The 21,976-nt window shown below is 37.0% G+C and overlaps 1 protein-coding gene across 1 annotated transcript; it reads left to right on the plus strand.

The window, feature by feature from the left end:
* The first annotated feature begins 659 nt into the window (after window positions 1-659).
* Window positions 660-21,384, plus strand: LOC121418248 (serine palmitoyltransferase 2-like). The gene is made up of 12 exons (XM_041612002.1): window positions 660-889; window positions 3,827-3,994; window positions 5,272-5,426; window positions 7,670-7,815; window positions 8,836-8,960; window positions 9,337-9,430; window positions 10,025-10,130; window positions 10,308-10,527; window positions 11,103-11,229; window positions 13,032-13,167; window positions 18,507-18,636; window positions 20,958-21,384. The coding sequence occupies exons 1-12, from the start codon at window positions 749-751 to the stop codon at window positions 21,054-21,056; spliced, it is 1,647 nt and encodes a 548-aa protein (XP_041467936.1). The 5' UTR covers window positions 660-748; the 3' UTR covers window positions 21,057-21,384.
* The last annotated feature ends 592 nt before the right edge of the window (window positions 21,385-21,976 follow it).

Consider the following 21,976-nt stretch of genomic DNA (forward strand, 5'->3'; position numbering starts at 1 on the left):
TAGGGCCTTCATCATATATATATATATATAATAATATTATATGAAGAGTTTAGTTGCAAAAGGGGTTAGGTCCACTTTGGACCATTCCTAGAAAAACATGTTTTTATTGCAATATTCTTATGAGAAACTAAATTGTCAAGACGTACTGCCTTATCATGTTAACATACAATTGGGTATAAAATAAATCTACCTGTCTTAATTTTATATATATATATTTTTAGAAAATTAACATTGTGGACCTAACACCTTTTGCAACTAAACTGAAATGGACGTAACCCCTTTTGAAAAAAAAAGATTTTTCTTTGCCAAATTAGTTTACTTAATAGGAATTTCAACTTTTCTTTGGTTTCATGTTATAGAGACATAAAAATCAAATTTGATGAAAAATGGACCCAACCCCTTTTGCAAGTGAGCCCTTCATATATATCATATAGGCATATGTGCCTTGCTTAGGCCTTCTTACGCCTACTTTTTGTTTTATTGCTCGATCTTTTTCTTTCTCAACTGAGATGATGCTATGCCAACTACTTTACATAACACTAGCGCGTAGATTTAATAGCGCATATTTATCCCAAAATGCGGAAGAGCAATTTGTTTTCTTGAAACTCCGTTTTGCATTAACGCGTGATATGCTTTTATATCTGATTATCTCATGATCTCGTGTGTGCGCGCGCGCACGTACCGTACGATGTTATTATGAATATGAGGATCTCACGATAAACTAATCGGAGGTGACGATCCTTAAAAAATGGCTCTTCATAGAAGGAACGGAACATCGTTTGTAAAAGGAAGTCATAATGGAACCGTGGCGTATACCAATGGACATCATAAATCGAATGGAAGTCATTTGACAGATGAAACAGGACACCCCAACTCGAGCTCCAGCAAGGTTTGTATCGACAGCTAGCTATTGCCTGCTGCTGCCGCCGGCGGCTATCGATGGGCGGGGGCACGCCCTGCATCACTGCCGCCGTGTACAGCCTACAGGAAAATTGAAGGCACGGCGCATGCAAAATTGCAACAAACTCCCGCGAAATTCACAAGAATTTTTGTAAAAACCAAGTACTTTCAAACTTACGGAACGATGTGAAGTCAATTCCCCATAATTTGAAATGATGAAAAGTCAAATTAGCGTCATAACATGCATAATCATCATATTTAACGTTGAATTTTCTTCTCGTTGACAAAATCCGGAGCGAGCTTGCGATTTCTTTATAATTATCTACTGGAAAAATAACAGTTGTTCCTGCAGACCTGTTCCCAGGTCTATCTTGTTGTCTTCCTAGCGCTAGCTTGGATAAGTTCGAAAACTGAGTCTGTGCTATTATCAGTAGAGGCGCACGGCCAATATGGGAGACTCTCCAATATGGGAGATTGTCTCCCATATTGGAGATTTGCTTTGCAAAAGGACAAAAGAAACAACACCAACAAAAGCATGATTTTTTCCACCCAAATATTTGTCTCACTGAGGTCAGAAGCCCATTTGTTTTGTGTGTGATTGACAACAAAAATCCTTATCAAAACAAAAGTAGACGGTGAATTTTTAAAGTAGACGGTGAAAAGGGGTAATTTTTCATGAGGAATCTGCTTATCACATTTTTATTTGCCGCCAAGGTAATCCTTTTGCCGCAAATGTAAACAAAGGAAATTGGTCTCCAAAACTGGAGACTGTCTCTGAAATTGGATACCCAAATTCTATACAAAAGTCTCTGATATTGGAGATAATCTCCCACATTGGAGACAGTCTCCAATATTGGCCGTGCGCCTCTACTGTACTATAGTATTAGTACAAGTAACCCGGGGGGGGGGGGCACTTCCATTCACGAGTGGATACCATGCGCGACCACGGGGTCTCGAAAAGCACCCTAAACACGTAATTTCAATATTCTGAAAATTCACCCCTTAACAAGTATTGGCTTGTGAAACCCTACCCTTAACAGGTATTGGAAACAAAACGATACTCTTGGCAAATATTCCCTGCAATGAACCCCTAAACAAGTACAGGAATGTCTTATTGTTACGGGTCCTTCGGTCGTCGGTTTTACCTTATTTGGTTTAGTACGACCCCACCTTCTAAACCTCGCGCAAATCGGACTCTAAACACGAAGTGTTGGCGTAAAAAGGACATCCTTTATAAAACATTTTAATTTTGTTTTATCATCCCCGCAAATTCGACCCTAAACACGTAATTTTCCTAGCGAAATAGATACCCTTTTTTCATTACTTTTGTGTTTTTGACACCCTTATCACGTTACGTACGTAACATGCCCTATCGTGAAAAAGACATCCTTTTTTACGTCTTTTTTTGGTCGCGCATGGTATCCACTCGTCAATGTAAGTGCCCCCCCCCCCCCCCCCCCCCGGGACAAGTAATTATGGCTGCCAATAAAGCCAAAGTTATAATATCCAAGTACTTTGGAAGCACTTAGAGATATAAGCTAAGCTATTCAAGAACTTATCATTAGGCCAAGTAAAATAAGAAAGTAGTTGATCGTCCTCGCGCGCATCACTTTTGGCCGCCGCATGAAAATTTTTGCTATTTACTATTTTCTAAAAAAAAAAAAAAAAAAAATTGTGTTGTTTCTCGTCCTCGCCATCTTCCCTTTTTAATTGCAGCATCAATTTTCTTGTTATTAACTATTTTTATGGCTGCTGAATAACGAAAAAAATCACAAGATTACTCTGGGATCTCTCTCGCAACTTCAAAAACAATTGCAAAGTCGATATCGCCGTAATTGCAAGAAAGAAAAAAATTCTGATTTGTTTTTGTATTGGAATTTTGAAGATACCATCATAAATTAGCAAGGAAATAAAGTTTGCAAACTCGGAAAAGATCGCGGATTTCTTCATTTTTAGTGCATTTTCGGGGACCCCGCTTACTGAATCTGAACTAATCCGTCGCATGCTCTGGAAATATGGCGCAGATATATCAATTCTAATGACGTAATTTGTATTTCAGCGGGGTTTTTTGGTGAGTGATAGCACCTGTACTTAGATGTGTGTTACGGTGATTGTGTGCTTGTGACTCAGTTGGGAGAACTGCATGTGTGCTAGGATGATGTGATTGACTGTGCTGGCGTGACATGTGAATTTGTGAAATGCATTGAATTTTCTGGCAAGTTTTCTAATGTCAGGAGGCAATGCATCGAATATTCAATGAGGGATTTAATATTCAATATCAATTTTAAAAATGAATAAAAATTGAGCAGTAGTATTAAACATTATGTAAACGAACAAGCACCCGAAAACTGCGATGCGAAACCATGCCCAGAGCTAAAAATGAGATTGGCTCTGGAAAATTGAACAAGACTCCATGACAATAAAAAAGACCCCACCATGCATTTTTTTACCCTTAAATAAATTAAAATGTTTAAATTATTCACTTGACATGAACATTCTGTTTGACAACAATACAGTACCAGTATACATCAGTAATAATACATCAATAGATTTTTATTGCACAATACATTTTCCATAGATTTCCAATCAATCGTAGATATTTATACATATATAATAATATATATTTCTAATCATTCATTATTACTATTGAGCATACATCAATCACATAATTCGAGCTTGACATGGCCTGACAATCATTTGAATAAAAAATAGCAAAAAAAATAGTAAATAGTAAGGACCTCCCTCATCACTGATATCAAAAATCGGACCGAGAAAATGTCTCCGTGTTCTTAAAAAAAATAGTAAGATAGCAAATAGCAAGGACCTCCCTCATCACCGCTCTCAAAAAACCCGGACGATCAACTACTATCTTTTTTTACTTCGCATTATTGTTGTTATTAAACTTTCTTTTCTTTCTCTTCTCCAGGCTGGAATGGAGGATTTCTCTGAGTCTTTTGAGGAAGTTGCACTGTTGACAGCCTTCGTAACGTACATGAGTTATATCATCTTAGCTTTAGTTGGTTATGTCCGGGATGCCATGATGAAATTGGGAATAGACAAAGATAGAGCCGCCCAAGAGTCTCCAAAGCTGAAGGTAAGAAGATTGTGAAAAAATGAATAATCTAGACATTCAAAGAAAATAACAAATAAGGCGAAACAAATATCAATAGAAATAGGGATCAAACAGAGTACAGAGGGAAGTTTATACGTCATCTGTATAATGATTCATTGAAAAATGTTCATAGAAACATTTCTCAGTGTAATAATAACAGCCTGTCTACCCAGGGCACTTGTTCACTGCAACCATCCTGCCTGTGGGGAATCTACAGGTAGGACTATGGTAAGCCAATGCTGTACATAGCACACACTTTAAAAAATCATTAAAATATCACTTTTTTGACCAAAAACTAGTAATTTCCATACAGTTGCAATTTATTTTTCATTAGTAACTTGGGAATAATTTTTATATTCACCAGAGAGCTCAAAAAATTGAATTTTGGGCATATTTTGTGTACGCCCTCTATCGGTGGAAAGTAATATGGCAAGAAAATTTTCATTTATCAATCTCTATTTTTAATTGAGAAAAAATAATTTAAAGAATCAAATTTACATAAGAGCCAAGTTACATGATGGATAGATGTATTGGAAACTAACAGTGTAAGAAAAATCAGGCATTTGCCCCATAGAAAAAGAGAAAATAATCCAAACATTGCCACCCATATTTTGCCACACATAGAGATTTAACTGAGAACAAGGTTATATCTTAACCTTGTTTATTGAATGAGTGACCTAGGGTAGCCACGTCAGTTCCGAAAATTGTTCTCTTAGCAGGCCCTGATATTATTGTTACCCCGGCTTTAACACGGCTCCCTTACTCGGGCATTCGAGGAATTTCCTCCTACCTTTCTTACTAGTGTGTGATATATTAGCAATAAATTTGTTATAATGACGTCTTGTTAACCAAATTCTGCATACACTGAGATAAAGGTATAAAATGTATAAATTGTACTAATAATAATTAAAGGATTTTCATAGCATTCCATAAAATGTTTAAGGTACTCAAAAGTGTGAATGAAACTATCAGAAAAGTACAAACAATGAAGATCTAATTTATTGTAATATGAAGTAGGGTGTATGTTGTGACGATATTTCATAGTTATTCACACCAGATATGTCAGATTCTTGTGTGTATGTGTATCAGATAAAGGGTCCATATCAGCAGCTTCTTAGAGGAAATTTTAGAATGTGAGAAACTGGGAATGGGTTAGAAATGTACATTAAAATTATATAATTGAGTTGTTACTTAGTAAGACTTTAGATCATTCAGTAACTGTTTAATTTAAAACTTTGATGTCACTTTTACTGATCCAGGCTTTCACCCCACTGTACCAAGACTTTGACAGTTTCTTCACTCGTCACATGTACCGAAAGGTGCGAGACAACTGGAATGTCCCAATTGCCAGTCTACCCGGTGCAGAATCACACCTCCTTGAAAGATACAGCGATGATAATAATTGGTCATTCAAGTATGTATATGTAACTTCTTTGTGTTGTGAGATTTCTATATATTTCTCATTTATGTACTTCAAAAATTAATTGAAGATATCATGAGAATTTTTTATATGCATTTGAGACAGTGACAAGTTATTTTGGCAGTCATTCCAAATGAACAAGTGGAACACCTCTGGCAGTCTTGCCTGCATTACGCTATTCAGTATATAAGCAGCAGTGCAGACTTTGAAAACTGCTATTGAATAATTGCGGTATTCACAAAAGAAAACACTAATATGATAATAAAATACTTTGTACATTGACCCAACATGAACTTTGACCATAATCATGTGACCTGAGATGTGTGCAAAACATACTTGATAACCCTTATGTGTATGTTTCATGAACTACATGTGTAGATCCGGAAAGTTATGCCAATTCAACAATACTCCCAACACAGCCAAAGTTCATTGACCTTCAATGACCTTTGATTTTGGTCATGTGACCTGAAGTGCACACAGGATATTCAGGGATACATAGTTACTTTTATGTCCAAGTTTCATGAACAAGATCCATAAACTATTAACGTTATGACTCCACAAATACCCCCAACATTATCAAAGTTTGTTGACCCCAAGTGATCTTTGACGTTGGTCATGTGACCGGAAAATCACATAGGACATTCAAGGATACTTAATTGCTTTTATGTGTAAGTTTCATGAACTAGATCCATATGCTTTCTATTATTTATGATGACATTTCAAAAACTTAACCTTGGTTAAGATTTCAATATTGATCCCCCAACATGGTCTAAGTTCCTTGACCCTAAATGACCTTTGCCTTGGTCATGTGACCTGAAACTCAGGCAGGATATTCAGTAATTCTTGATTACCCTTATGTCCAAGTTTCATGAACTAGGTCCATACTTTCTAAGTTATGATGACATTCCAAAAACTTAACCTTGTTTAAAATTTCAATGTTGACGATGACACTGCCGTCAAAAAAAGCGGCACCTACATGTATTTTCTCGCTCTGCTATGCAGGCGAGACAAAAATGAAATGGTTTTGTTAAAACTGAACTTCCAGAGACATGATTAAAAAATGAATATCATCCAGTTAGTTACTAGAAAATAATGTGTTCACTGGCAACATCTTTGATTACATCATGATTTTAATTACATCTCCAATATAAGTCATTCTATTTACACTTCATCACATGTTTCCAGCTAACAAATGATAATTAAGTGGTGATGTGATGGGGGGGGGGGGAGATTTGGTGGGAACCAAGTAATATAGACTCATATTTTTATAGTATGATACTAATGAGGAAGCAAATTTCATTGCTTAGCAGGGCTCTCACTTAACTTTTTTTCTTTGGTTGCCAGCTGGGCAACCTATACCAATTTTTAGGTTGCCAAATGGCATTTAAGGTTGTCATATTGAAGTTCAGGTAATAACTGATGATTGTACACAGAATATATGAACCATCGATAACAAACCCCTTCAAAATGTTGCATGTTTCACAAGACCTACATGGTCTTATTATTAAATGTAAAGACTGAAATTCAGAGAAATCATACTAGACCTTGTGAAACCCTAAATTGTTTTTAGCCAGCCACTCCTTGATTTAAGATTTATAAGCTCATGCCAGAGGGAACATTCAAATTTTCACAGAATCCATGAGCAAGGGAGCGGAGCAAATTGTGTTTTCTTTCAGACAAATAACTACTAGAGAGGAAGGTATTTCAAGCTATTTTGCTAATATAGTCAACCTATGAAAGGTATTAATAATAATATGAAAACATTATGCGATTTGCTAACAAATCAGTAAATAATTTCTTGAAAACTTGGACTTGTATTTTATCATTCATGGTTATACTGTATATATCTTGCACTCTATTCTTGACCTCCATTTGTTTTCTGTTCAGTGTAGGAAATGATGGGTGATTTCACCCTCTTATACAGCCAAAATCAGCCCTAAAGTGGCCCAAATGCAATTTTTTGGGGAGGTGGCCGTCTTTCATACCATTGCCTCAAGATCTGCCACAAACCATATTTAAGATTATCTTATCAGTAAATCAATATCTCAGGAGAATTCCTACATACTGTAGGTAGGGATATGTACATGTTCATTTACATGTACCTTATAATTGCCTGCTGCACAAAAAAAAGAAGCCCCCAAGAAGGTCCCAAGACCAATGAAGAAAAAATAACCCATAATAAATATTTAAAAAATGATATCCTACCCTGTTTCTGTGACTTTGTTTCTTTAATACAGGCTAACTGGTACTACAAGGAAAGTAATCAACATTGGTTCATACAACTATCTAGGTTTTGCCGAAAGCCATGGTCCAAGATCAGATGCAGTTGAAGCTACCACACAGTACTATGGCAATGGAGTTTGTAGCTCTAGGCAAGAATTGGGTAAATAAATTCTTTCATTCATTCTAACTGCACCTGCACTACCCAGCTGAGATGCAGACCCTGACATCTTTCTATTTCAGACTTCTTCAGCCTCGATATTATGACTTAAAAATGTGTGGCTTCTTTTTGAAGCCCAGTAGTAAAACTAACTTGCATCCCTCTATGAAGTTATATACAGCTGGATTCTGCATCACTCTTAACTGTACTCGGTACTCAGCATAATTGGTTGTTCAACAAATAAACTTGGATGATTTTTTTTTCTCCTTCACTGCTTTTCGAAGATCAGATGTTGGTTGTCATGCAAGGGTGGTATGACACTTCATCGTGATATGCCTTTCGCTTCTTGACCAAGGTTCTCCTGAGAGGGATGTTTTTATGTTTCCACCCACCACACGTGGTTGCTGGAAGCACTATATTTTTGGCTTGTCCATCCAATTGGTCGTTCTTGTAGTATTGATGTAGATTCATAAACCTCATTAAAAGCTAATGTACCACATTGCTTGGGTCCCAAGATAAAGCATGATTTAATGGGCTACCCCTTATTGAAAGATCCGTGGTGTAGTGGTTCTGACTCTCACCTTGTAAACAGAGGGTTGTGTGTTCGAATCCCACTACAGTCTAGTGTCCTTTGGCAAGGTGTTAATCCACACTTTGCCACTCTCGACCCAGGTGCTAAATGGGTACCCGGTAGGATGCGAAAGATATTGTATGTTTGATTTTGCCAGCACCATAATGAGGCTGCGATGAATGCAAAGAATGCTCCCCAGGGAGTGGAAATTGTGCACTTTTCGTGCGGGATTGAAATGAATCCAGTGACTGGCATAATGATATGCTGTAACGCGCTTTGAGCTATTCTGGGAAAAGCGCCTTATAAAAAATTGGCTATTATTATTATTGCATAAAGCAACAAACCAATTGTATAGTTTGTTCTTGATGCATAACAGAAAGATGGATTCTCATCCGGCTTCCTCTTTCCCTGTCGTATAGTATCCTAAGATAAGTTATCTTGTTGAACTACAGGAACCCTTGCTGTTCAGGAAGAACTAGAGAAGCTAATGGCAGAGTTCTTAGGTCAGGAGGATGCTCTTACATTTGGTATGGGTTTTGCCACCAACACACTCAACATTCCAAGTATCATGGGCAAGGTAACGCAATCATGGACTTCTACAGTATTCATTTGATTTTTGCCTTTCACTTTGCGAAAGAATTTCTCTTCAAACAAGAACATTATCTAGTAGATCATCAATGATTTTCATGGAACTGAAATGGTACTTGATGTTCTAATATGTTTAATTATTGTGATAATTAATAAAAGCAGCTAATATGCAATACTACTGGTCCTTTTAAATGATTGTATTAAGATAATACTTTCAGTCCTCATTCTTGCAGAAGAAAACATTGAAATTGCTGTGTTTGGAAACTGGAGCATTGGACTGGCCATTCTAAAAACCCATGTACATTTTTTTACTGAAATCTTGACAAATTAATCCAAATAATGTGTATGTTTGTTTGTTTTCTTAGGGGTGCCTTATTGTCAGTGATAGATTAAATCACGCTTCCCTTGTACTAGGAGTGAGATTATCAGGTGCTACCGTCAAAGTCTTTGAACATAATAGTGAGTAAATCAAAACTCTCTTCATCTTCTGAATAATTGATGATTATCTTTCACATCAAGGAACAGTTATGAATGTCCAAGTTAATGTAATTATTATATTTGAGGTGAACATTTGCTAGCTGGTGTGATATTTTTTTTGTTTTCCTCTTTCAAAATATCTAAGCATTATTCCTGCAATTACCATTATCATGGATTTTAAACTGAGCCATACTTATACAGATTATTTTATATTGGCTTATTTGCTCTTGTAATAGCAATTGTAACAAACTTTCACAGAATTGAATTTCAAAATTTAGGCATGTGTTTTTACTTTTGGAAAAATAATCTGTAAATATTTTATTCTTATGTGATTAATTATTTGCCTATTTGTATTTCAAACTGAAACACTTTTTTTTCGCAGGATAATAATATTGAATCAACGTATCACTTTCATATTTTTGTAAATGCTTGTTAAATTCTAGGTATTTAAATAATCCGTTTTGTGTTGAGAAGATTTGTGTGTAGTATATTAATTTTAATGGATACCATTTATTTCAAAATGATTGTTTTTTGCCATTACTTGTTGATGGAATGATTCACTTTATCAACTGATAGATATAGAGAGCTTGGAGAAGTTACTGAAGAAGGCTATTGTTGAGGGTCAACCAAGGACGCATAGGCCATGGAAGAAGATCCTTATCATCGTTGAAGGAATTTACAGGTCCGTATTCTTTTGCTGAGCTTCGTTAGAATACATGCATTATATAAATGTCCATAAAATACTGTACATGCTTAATTTGTGTCATTATACAAAATGTTGGTAGTAGTTGCTGTGGTATTGCTAGTATCAGTAGGATCATTTTCACCATCATGTTATTGTCATTCTTCTCTTCTATAGTATGGAAGGTTCTATTGTAAAGCTACCTGAGATGATCGCCCTGAAGAAGAAATACAAGTGCTACCTATACCTTGATGAGGCCCACAGTATCGGAGCCCTCGGCCCTACAGGTCGGGGTGTGGTGGAGTACTTTGGCTTGAACCCCAGAGATATCGATATCATGATGGGTACATTCACCAAGAGCTTTGGTGCATCGGGAGGCTATATCTCGGGGTCAAAGGTCAGTTGAATGATTGCATTGATATGATTTGTGATGTTGAGTGTAATTTAGCAGCGCTAGAATAAATTAATATAAATAACATCGACGACGGTGCTTTGGCGCCAATCGGCACTGACAATTTCCCGCCAATTCGTAAGAGCTGAAGAAGCATCCCAGATCGGACGTGAAACTGTTCTCTGTTTCAATCAAAGTTAGTCCAGATGAAAAGATTAATTTTTTCCATCTTAATTTGATTTTTCCTGGATGAATCAAACCTTACATCAAATTTATATATATTGATTTTTATTTTTTAGAGAAGGAGAAATAATCTTTAACTTTATAATAGGTTCTCTCCATTGGTGTTTGAAAGCATTGTCTGATCTTCAATACTTATTTGATTAATATGCAGTTGTGCGTGTCCTCTTGGCATAATTTGATGGGTTCACTTGATGTGTCTTATACAGTATGCCACTATGAACTTAAGTGTGACTTTTAGTTACACTTTATATCATTGGGAAACACCCATATCCCTCAAGTGAAGATTTGTATGTAAGCGATTATCGTTGTTATCATTTCTTTTTCTTTTTTTCTTGTAGGAGTTGGTTGATTACATCAGGGTTCATTCACATGCTGCTACCTATGCCAGCTCTACTAGTGCACCGGTAGTAGAACAGACCCTGAGTACACTCAAGACCATCATGGGTATGGATGGGACAACTGTAGGTAAGGCAAAAGACAGAAGTTGCAGGAAACAATCATTTCATGAGAAAGTCTTTTAAATCCAGTTTTATCATCAAAATGTTATCATACATCGAGATCTAGTACATTCATGACAACTTATCTTTGTAGAATCATGAAATCTTAGCTTGAAATCGATAATTCTAATGATCAATAACACAGAAAAGCATATGTGGGACAGTGTATTAACATTGCTTGGAAAATACCCAACATTAATTGAATTCTGTGCTGATTTTGCTGATTTTGCTCATTTCTCAGCAATTATGCATTTTCCTCCAGAGCTATTTTTCACATGTTTATCTATACATACAAACACTTTGGTGATGATTTCCATGGATTCTGTTCAAACTCATTTTAAGATCATTACCACAACTGGTATTTATCTTTAAAGGCAAAAGAATGTCACCAAGGGGTGAAGGGTTTTGGCTTTAGGCCAACTGTCAATCCCATGTCAAACAAGCATGCCAAATAATAAATCATCCTGCCAGGGGATTGTTTCATAAAGCTGTTCATAAGTCAAGAGCGACATTAAGAACAACTGGTGAACCTTTTTTTGTGCTTAACCATCGCCAATTAACATTTTGGTGTATAGCATTTACCAAAAGAAAGGATGGTAAATTGCCAAATCGTTCAATGCCAACTCGTCCACTCACCACATGGTCTGCCTTCATTAAGTCTAATGCCATTCCATCCATCCATCAACATTTCGTCTGACATCCATTTGGTCATCACTTCGTCCAATTACCAATTCGTCAGTTACCATTTTGTCTAATAACCAGTTGGTCTAATACCCATTTTCTCTTCTTTCATTTTACACAATTAACACTTTAGTTTAAGTAGACCAAATTGTATATGGACTAAATGGCTATAAAATGGTTATGAGATGGAATGGCATTAGACTAAATGAAAGTAGACCTTGTGGTGAGTGGACGAACTGATGGTAGATCAAATGACAGTAGACAAGTTGGCAATTGGACAAATGAATTGGAAATAAACTGAAAGGATCACCTGTCGTTCTTAAAGGGGAATGACACCCTTGGAACAGTTGGGCTTTTGTGGAAAGACAAAAATCAAAGAATAAGATCAAAGAAAGTTTGAGAAAAATTTAGAAAGTTAATGAGAAAGATATGAGCATTTGAATATTGCGATCACTAATGCTGTGGAGATCTTCCCATTGGCAATGCGACAGATATGTGTGATGTCACATGTGAACTTTTTGCTCTTTCTTATGGTGATACAAACTCTTTATCCACAATATATTCTTTGAAAATCTGTATTACAAGCCCTCCTATAGAATGAATTAATGATCTACTGATACATTTAATATAAGAGGCATTTAAAGTGAAATATATACAAAAGCAAGGGAAAAGTTGTTCACATGTGATATCTCACATCTTTGTCGCATTGACAATGGGAGGATCTACATTATAATAATCTAAACTTCAAATGCTCATAACTGTTATATTGTTCATTCAATTTTTCTCAAACTTTCGTTGATCTGCTTCTTTGATTTGTCTGTTTTCACACAAGCTATCTTGTTCTTAAGGTTTGATTTTCCTTTAAAGTAGCTCTTAACTCACAAACAGCTTTATGAAACGCCCACCAGTTACTTCAAATGTGTCAAGTGCAGCACACTGTTGTTGACTTTCTTGCTAAAGATAATTAACTCCATGTCTGGGATTCGAACCCCCTCTTATTGAAAGTCAAAAGACAAAACCTCTAGACCACGACATCTCTAAAATGGTACAAGTTTTGAACATTCTGTATATATTTTCTTCTTGCTCCAGGACGAGACAGAATTGAGACGTTGAAAAGTAATACCCGATACTTCCGGAGGCGTTGTAGGGAGCTGGGGTTCATTGTTTATGGCAATGACGACTCCCCTGTCGTACCGGTTCTTCTTTATCTACCAGCAAAAATTACGTAAGATTTTTTTTCTTCTCTTAGTTGATCTTTGGCATTTGTGATAATATAATAGGCAGCTTTGTATCGCCAGACCGAATGTCAAGCTTCTATGAGTGACATAATCTTTTGCCACTGTGCATGCCCAAAGGCTTACACTTTGGTCGCCTTCCAAATCTGGTGACGGGAGGTGGGGAAATTTCTCTGATTCCGTGTTGTGGTGAAAATGGCAGTGTAAGTGTAGTTCTTCTTTCAAAACAATCAGTATAGGAAGGACTATTTCATTTTTGTCTCACCTGCGAAGCAAAGTGAGACTATAGGCGCCGCTTTTCCGACGGCGACGGCGGCGGCGGCGTCAACATCAAATCTTAACCTGAGGTTAAGTTTTTGAAATGACATCATAACTTAGAAAGTATATGGACCTAGTTCATGAAACTTGGCCATAAGGTTAATCAAGTATTACTGAACATCCTATTAGAGTTTCATGTCACATGACCAAGGTCAAAGGTCATTTAGGGTCAATGAACTTAGACCATGTTGGAGGAATCAACATCGAAATCTTAACCTGTGGTTAAGTTTTTGAAATGTCATCATAACTTAGAAAATATATGGACCTAGTTCATGAAACTTGGACATAAGGTTAATCAAGTATCACTGAACATCCTGCATGAGTTTCACGTCACATGACCAAGGTCAAAGGTCATTTAGGGTCAATGAACTTTGGCCGAATTGGAGATATCTGTTGAATTCCCATCATAACTTTGAAAATTTATGGATCTGATTCATGAAACTTGGACATAATAGTAATCAAGCATCACTGAAAATTTTGTGCAAGTTTCAGGTCTCATGATTAAGGTCAAAGGTCATTAGGGTCAATGAACTTTGGCCGAATCGGGGGTATCTGTTGAATTACCATCATAACTTTGGAAGTTTATTGGGCTAGTTCATTAAACTTGGACATTAGAGTAATCAAGTATCACTGAACATCCTGTGCACATTTCAGGTCACATGACCAAGGTCAAAGGTCAATGAACTTTGGCCGAATTGGGTGTATCTGTTGATTTACCATCATAACTTTGAAAGTTTATGGATCTGATTCATGAAACTTGTACATAAGAGTAATCAAGTATCACTGAATATCCTGTTTGAGTTTCACATCACATGATCATGGTCAAAGGTCATGTAAGGTCAATGAACTTTGGCCATGTTGGGGTTTTTTGGTGAATAACCATCATATCTCTGTAAGTTTATTGGTCTAGTTCATAAAAAGTGGACATAAGAGTAACCATGTATCACTGAACATCTTGTGCGAGTTAGAGTAGTATTCAAAGTCAGCACTGCTGCTATATTGAACTGCGTGATGCAGGTGAGACGGCCAGAGGCATTCCACTTGTTCTACTTTTGCATCATAGAATAGTTTCTTAAAGGGCTGAAAACATAACATATATAAATCAATCACGCGATCATTTTTATGAAATGATTTCTTAGATTATGAAAATTTGAATGACAGATCTGAATCTCCATTCAAGCCTAAGTCTTGTTTCCCAGCGGAAATTCACCAAGGCTGGCTGGTGACTTGTCGGGCGAGTAGCCTGTAGTCAGTGTGGTTTTAGCTATCGGTGTAAGCGCTGGTATTAGCCAACATAAGTTGCAAAACTTCTTTATGATCTCTGGTTCAATTATTTGTTTTTATGGGCATGTCTAAAAAAATTATTAGGCGTAAGGTGCCAGCTGAAATGACATAGATCTTGATATAGATAAATGCAGATATTTTTACTTTAAAGCCACAATTGGTCATGTGATATCGTGAAGCCACCATAGTGAAAATCGAAGGCACTTCTGCAAGAGAACAAACAATGTCTGCACGACTTTAGTACACTCGAGTTATCTCTTTGTAGCAGATGTTCGTTCTGAGGTCTGAAAAATCCTTAGTACAAGCATAAGTCTCAAATCAGTGTGAATCTGAACAAAGATTTGTAGCTGATTTGTGCCCAATAGCAACTTAACTTTTTTTTTGCAATGCCTGATTATGATTGATTTTGAGACTTTGGGGCTTGTTTTACACCTAAGCTTAAGTTGTTGCAACACCCCATTAGTTGATCTTGAGCATTGTGATTATGTTCATCTAATAACAAGTATATTTTGTTGCATCTTGTTCCCTTGCCTATTCTGCACCCTCAAGTTCTATACTAATATGACCCTATTTGATTGCATAGTATTGAGAGTTGCAGGTGTGATAGCAGCAATAGTACAGTATTAGCAGTAGTAGTAGTAGTAGTAGTAGTAGTAGTAGTAGTAGTAGTAGTAGTAGTAGTGGTAGTAGTAGGGAAAGAAGAAGAAAAAGTAGTAGTATACAATTAATGCACATTTATGAGTGTGTTATGACGATGCAGCACACTCGAGGGTATTTACAATTATGCGAAAGCAAGAGGCGCTTGCGCCGAGTGCTTTTGCATAATATTGTGAATGCCCGAGAGTTGCTCGCATCGTCACTAACATCACGAATCTTAAAATGTGCATTAATTGTTTTATAAAACGGGTCGGCAAAATGAATTTTTCATGGAAATCTTGTTCAAATCCCTCCAACTTGTGTACGATCGCACAGACAAAGAGATCACAAGACTGTCAATTATGACATCACAGGCGTATCTACTATGCGCGCCTAAGTGAGCGCATCAAAATCCTAGCCAGCCGGCCTTACTGAACGCGTATCAGTTTTTATTTTTTTTAGTGCTATTGGAACTAATGCTGCACAAAATATGCACAGTGCTGCACAAAAAATGCACAGTGCTGCACGAAAAATGCACGACTGGAAGGTTGCGCATAATTAAAGCATGAACACGTGACTTGAATACGCACTCACCATTGGCTACATTCTTGAACCCGTTTTATAATAGTAGTTATAGTAGTAGAAGTAGTAGTAGTAGTAGTGGTGGTGGTAGTAGTAGTAGTTGTAGTAGTAGTAGTGGTAGTAGTAGTAGTAGTAGTAGTAGTAGTAGTAGTAGTAGTAGTAGTAGTAGTGGTAGTAGTAGTAGTAGTAGTAGTAGTAGTAGTGGTAGTGGTGGTGGTGGTGGTAGTGGTAGTGGTAGTAGTGGTGGTGGTGGTAGTGGTGGTGGTAGTGGTGGTAGTAGTAGTAGTGGTAGTGGTAGTAGTAGTAGTAGTAGTAGTAGTAGTAGTAGTGGTAGTGGTGGTAGTAGTAGTAGTAGTGGTAGTAGTAGTAGTAGTAGTAGTAGTAGTAGTAGTAGTAGTGGTGGTAGTAGTAGTAGTAGTGGTAGTGGTAGTGGTAGTAGTAATAGTGGTAGTAGTAGTGGTAGTAGTAGTAGTAGTAGTAGTGGTAGTGGTAGTGGTAGTAGTAGTGGTAGTAGTAGTAGTAGTAGTAGTAGTAGTAGTAGTGGTAGTGGTAGTAGTGGTGGTGGTGGTGGTAGTGGTGGTAGTAGTGGTAGTAGTAGTAGTAGTAGTAGTAGTAGTGGTAGTAGTAGTAGTAGTAGTAGTAGTAGTGGTGGTGGTGGTGGTGGTGGTGGTGGTGGTAGTAGTGGTAGTAGTGGTAGTAGTGGTAGTAGTAGTAGTAGTGGTAGTAGTGGTAGTAGTGGTAGTGGTAGTAGTAGTAGTAGTAGTAGTAGTAGTGGTGGTGGTGGTGGTGGTGGTGGTGGTGGTAGTAGTGGTAGTAGTGGTAGTAGTGGTAGTAGTAGTAGTAGTGGTAGTAGTGGTAGTAGTGGTAGTAGTGGTAGTGGTAGTGGTAGTAGTAGTGGTAGTAGTAGTAGTAGTAGTAGTAGTAGTAGTAGTAGTAGTAGTAGTAGTAGTGGTAGTAGTAGTAGTAGCAGCAGTAGGAATAGTAGTTTAAGGAGAAGCATATGTACACTCCTGCCAAGTAGTACAGAGTTTCCGTAGTAAGTACTGAAAATGGGAAGAAACCTGATGGTTTCATGCAAAATACTGATTTTTGTCTCACCTGCGAAGCAAAGTGAGACTATAGGCGCCGCTTTTCCGACAGCGGCGGCAACATCAAATCTTAACCTGAGGTTAAGTTTTTGAAATGACATCATAACTTAGAAAGTATATTGACCTAGTTAATAAAACTTGGCCATAAGTTTAATCAAGTATTACTGAACATCCTATTAGAGTTTCATGTCACATGACCAAGGTCAAAGGTCATTTAGGGTCAATGAACTTAGACCATGTTGGAGGAATCAACATCGAAATCTTAACCTGAGGTTAAGTTTTTGAAATGTCATCATAACTTAGAAAATATATGGACCTAGTTCATGAAACTTGGACATAAGGTTAATCAAGTATCACTGAACATCCTGCATGAGTTTCACGTCACATGACAAAGGTCATTTAGGGTCAATGAACTTTGGCCGAATGGGGATATCTGTTGAATTCCCATCATAACTTTGAAAGTTTATGGATCTGATTCATGAAACTTGGACATAATAGTAATCAAGCATCACTGAACATTTGTGCAAGTTTCAGGTCTCATGATTAAGGTCAAAGGTCATTTAGGGTCAATGAACTTTGGCCGAATCGGGGGTATCTGTTGAATTACCATCATAACTTTGAAAGTTTATTGGTCTAGTTCATTAAACTTGGACATTAGAGTAATCAAGTATCACTGAACATCCTGTGCGTGTTTCAGGTCACATGTCCAAGGTCAAAGGTCAATGAACTTTAGCCGAATTGGGTGTATCTGTTGAATTACCATCATAACTTTGAAAGTTTATGGATCTGATTCATGAAACTTGTACATAAGAGTAATCAAGTATCACTGAACATCCTGTTCCAGTTTCAGGTCACATGATCAAGGTCAAAGGTCATGTAAGGTCAATGAACTTTGGCCATGTTGGGGTTTTTTGTTGAATAACCATCATATCTCTGTAAGTTTATTGGTCTAGTTCATAAAAAGAGGACATAAGAGTAACCATGTATCACTGAACATCTTGTGCGAGTTAGAGTAGTATTCAAAGTGAGCACTGCTGCTATATTGAACTGCGTGATGCAGGTGAGACGGCCAGAGGCATTGCACTTGTTCAAGTTTTAGTTTAGAATGTTGTCCTATGGTATCTTTGAAAACACTGATTTCCTCGCCAAAATACTGTTTTCCAGCTTTTATAATACTGAAATGTTCTTTTCAGGTTTGCAGTTCTGTAATGTCCAAGTAGTAGTATCATCTTCTTTACAGCTGCTTTAGTTACAAATGCTTGTTTTGAAATAATTTGAATTTTATTGTAATTGAGTTGAATTTTGAATTGAATTGAATTGGATTTGATTGAATTTGAATTTACAGTGTAAATTTAGATTTGAATTGATTTTTAATCAAATTGTGTAAGTAAAGACCTCTTATTCCTTGAACTGACTTCCAGGTGTTTTGCCAGGGAGTGTCGTAAACGAGGCCTTGCAGTGGTTGTGGTTGGTTTCCCGGCCACGCCCATCATCGAAGGTCGAGCAAGAATCTGCCTTTCAGCCGCACATACCAGAGAGATGCTGGATGCGGTAAGTTGAATTCAAACATACAGTCGTCCTCAAAATTATTCATACCCTTGTTGATATTTGTGATTTTTCATGTTTGTGATAAATGAATGCATTTTATCAAGTTTCTCTAAGATTTATGTGTGACCTACTAGTGAAAGAATAACAACAATGCACAATTCAAGAAATTTCTCTTTTCAGGGGTATTTTATTCATAGATATTCAAACAATGTCATGTTCAAAATTATTCATACCCTAGGTTTTCTGAGTCCAATGTCTTTTATTAATAGTCAATAGCATAGCCTTTGTTCTTTACGACTGCTTCTAGACGATTCCTGTAAGTGTCCACAAGCTTCCTGCACGTCTCCTGCGGGATGTTGGCCCATTCTTCCTTGGCGTAGGCCTCAAGCTGGGTCAGGTTGGTCGGGTTCCTAGCCATCACTGACTTTCAGGTCTCGCCACAAGTTCTCGATCGGATTCAGGTCAGGACTCTGACTTGGCCATTCTAGGACGTCGACATCATGGTCCTTGAACCATTTCCTCACCAGCTTGGCGGTATGCTTTGGGTCATTGTCTTGTTGGAACTTCCAGTTGGGGCCAAGCTGGAGTTTTTCGGCAGATTCCTTCAAGTTATCATCAAGGATCTGGATGTAATCCTCCTTTTTCATGATTCCTTTGACTCTAGCGAGGTTCCCTGTGCCACTGGAAGAGAAACATCCCCATAGCATTATGTGCCCACCACCATGCTTGACAGTTGGCACAGTGTTCTTTGGATTGTATGCTTCCCCTTTCTTCCTCCAGACGTATTCAACATCCATATGGCCAAATAACTCCAACTTCGTCTCATCAGACCACAGGATGGTTGACCAAAAGCTTGGATTTTGCTTCAGATGACCTCTAGCAAAGGCCAGTCGAGCCTTCCGGTGTTTCTTCCTGAGCAACGGTGTCTTCCGAGGCCTGCGTCCATGGAGACCTCCTTTGTGCAAGACTCGCTCGATGGTGGACCGGGACACCTTCGTCCCTGCCCGGTCAAGCGTTTCAAGTAGGGCCTTGGTTGTGGTCCGGGGGTTGTTGTTGACCTCTCTGCAGATTTTCCTGGCAAGTTTAGGGGACACCTTGCACTTCCTGCCACGCCCACTAAGGTTCTTCACAGTGTTGTACCTCTTGTGCTTCTTGATTCCGCTCTGGACTGTTGCCACAGGGACATCATACTGCTTTGAAATGGCCTTGTAACCTTTTCCCTCAATGTGGGCATTCACAAGACGTTGCCGTAGGTCCTCACTGAGCTCCTTCTTGGCCATGATTATCAGAGACTGAGAATATCCAGAATGCTTTCCTCTATTTATACCCTTTAAGAAAGATGCTATTTTCCATCATTGTTCAATGGCTTGTTTAACAAAGAGGGTATTTAATTCATTGGAACATCTTGAAATAACTATAGAACAAAGAATAGCACATTCCCAGACAGTTAACATAATGCGCATTGTCATAAAAGGACATTTTTGTTTAGGTATTGGCAAGGGTATGAATAATTCTGAACAAGTGCAAAAAATAACTTTCGACCCTATCTATTATTATGCTAATGAAGACTTGCCAGCTCATATGTCAAATCATGCATAGCAACAAGCAGACAAAAGATACAAAGAAAGTTACATCATAATAGCTTTTACAAGTAAAGAATCTACCAAAGAATGTTTTTCCACAAGGGTATGAATAATTTTGAGGACAACTGTAATTACCATTTATGATAAGAATCTAAACCTAAGTTAGAATGGATAAAATGATCACCCATGTGTTTTTTTTTATGTAGAATTTGTGCCGATTTGTTATGGTATAAGGTATGTAATTGCTAATGATAAATTGACACAATTAGTCCAGCATTCTAGCCATGTGTTGGATCTTTCTTTTTTCCGAGAAACAATGTCCCACCTGTTCTTATCTGTGTGGTGATCTTCATCGTGATAATTTGATCTGGTTTTCTGTAATTTGCTAAGTTGTACAATATGTGTACCTTTTGTTCATTTAGTTTTGTTACATCAATGACATTAAATTAAAATCTAGCTTTATAGTGATCAGTTTTTTCATGATCAGGCATATTTTAAGAATCATTTGTATAAAGGACATCCAGTATAGTGTAGTAGGTTTCACGGTACACCATGTATCTTTCTTTGGCAAATGTTGGTCCTGAAAAGGACCACCCGATCTCGACGTTTCGACAAGTGTGTTCTTGTCGTCCTCAGGTGTACCGTGAAACCTACTACACTATTTTTCTTCGCCATGAAAACCTTCAGAAATTATGACATCCAGTATCTAATTTTGTTTGTTCTCTCTCTGTATCTTTCTAGGCATTGAAGATTATAGATGAAGTTGGTGATCAACTTGGTGTGAAGTATTCCAGACGTCCCTTACCACCACCGCCGACAGACAAGTCAAAGATGGAGTAAAACTATTATCATTTTTCTTTTTAATTCTGTTTACCCATGATGCATTATTTCACCCACCAGATATGATTATATGTGTGTAACCGCACTGGTCCTACTTGAGAATTCACCGATTTATATTTGAGCAATTTTGGAATATAAAAATTTTTTTTTTTTTAAATGCTGGTATTGTTGAAGTTTAAAATCATTTGTCAACAATAAATTTTATATTTGAGCTGTTTGCCATTTGACATTGAGTCTTTGAATTTGGTTTTAACCTAATAATTTTAATAATTATCTTAATGATAATAACATTAATAATGATGATTATGACAACAATGACTATAGTAATGATAAATAATTCGAAGAATTGTGATGATATTATTAATGATAACTAGCATAATTGTTATAAAGTAATAACAATAACAATATAAAGAGCAACTATAATGATAATTATCATAACATCAACATGCAGCTCAGGATTATAGCCTACTGAATACTATATTTCTAGGTCCATAATTTTGTTTAGAAAATTAGAAAAAACATTGGATCATTATGTTTGAAAAGTCAATACAATTCTATGTAAAGGTCATTTTTTCCAACAGATCCCAAGAACAGGTCACAAAAACAAAAAGTTTTGAAGTCTATTTATGGTTGTAACATCTTTCTCATGAATCATGTCTTTATCAGATTTATTATTTCTGGTAACTTCATGTAGGTACATTGTACTGCAAGAAGCGTAATATGTAATAATTACTATAATCTTGTGAAATGTGTGTTGCTGATTGGTCATAAGCATGGCATGCATTACAATCAAAGCATTTAATAAGGCAATTAATACTTAATTGGGATGATTTATTATTGTGTCCAAAAAAATTCTCCTTTTTATTCAGTTTCTTCTAGCTTTGTAATTTAAAGGTCGAAGAGGTTTTAACATCTATATG

This window comes from Lytechinus variegatus, chromosome 7 (genome assembly GCF_018143015.1).
Source record: "Lytechinus variegatus isolate NC3 chromosome 7, Lvar_3.0, whole genome shotgun sequence".
Taxonomy (NCBI): domain Eukaryota; kingdom Metazoa; phylum Echinodermata; class Echinoidea; order Temnopleuroida; family Toxopneustidae; genus Lytechinus; species Lytechinus variegatus.

Coding starts and splice junctions, on each gene's coding strand:
- LOC121418248 (XM_041612002.1), top strand. CDS start 749: ATGGCTCTTCATAGAAGGAACGGAACATCGTTTGTAAAAGGAAGTCAT. Junction 7,816..8,835: donor TAGCTCTAGGCAAGAATTGG/GTAAATAAATTC, acceptor GTTGAACTACAG/GAACCCTTGCTGTTCAGGAA. Junction 11,230..13,031: donor TATGGATGGGACAACTGTAG/GTAAGGCAAAAG, acceptor TTCTTGCTCCAG/GACGAGACAGAATTGAGACG.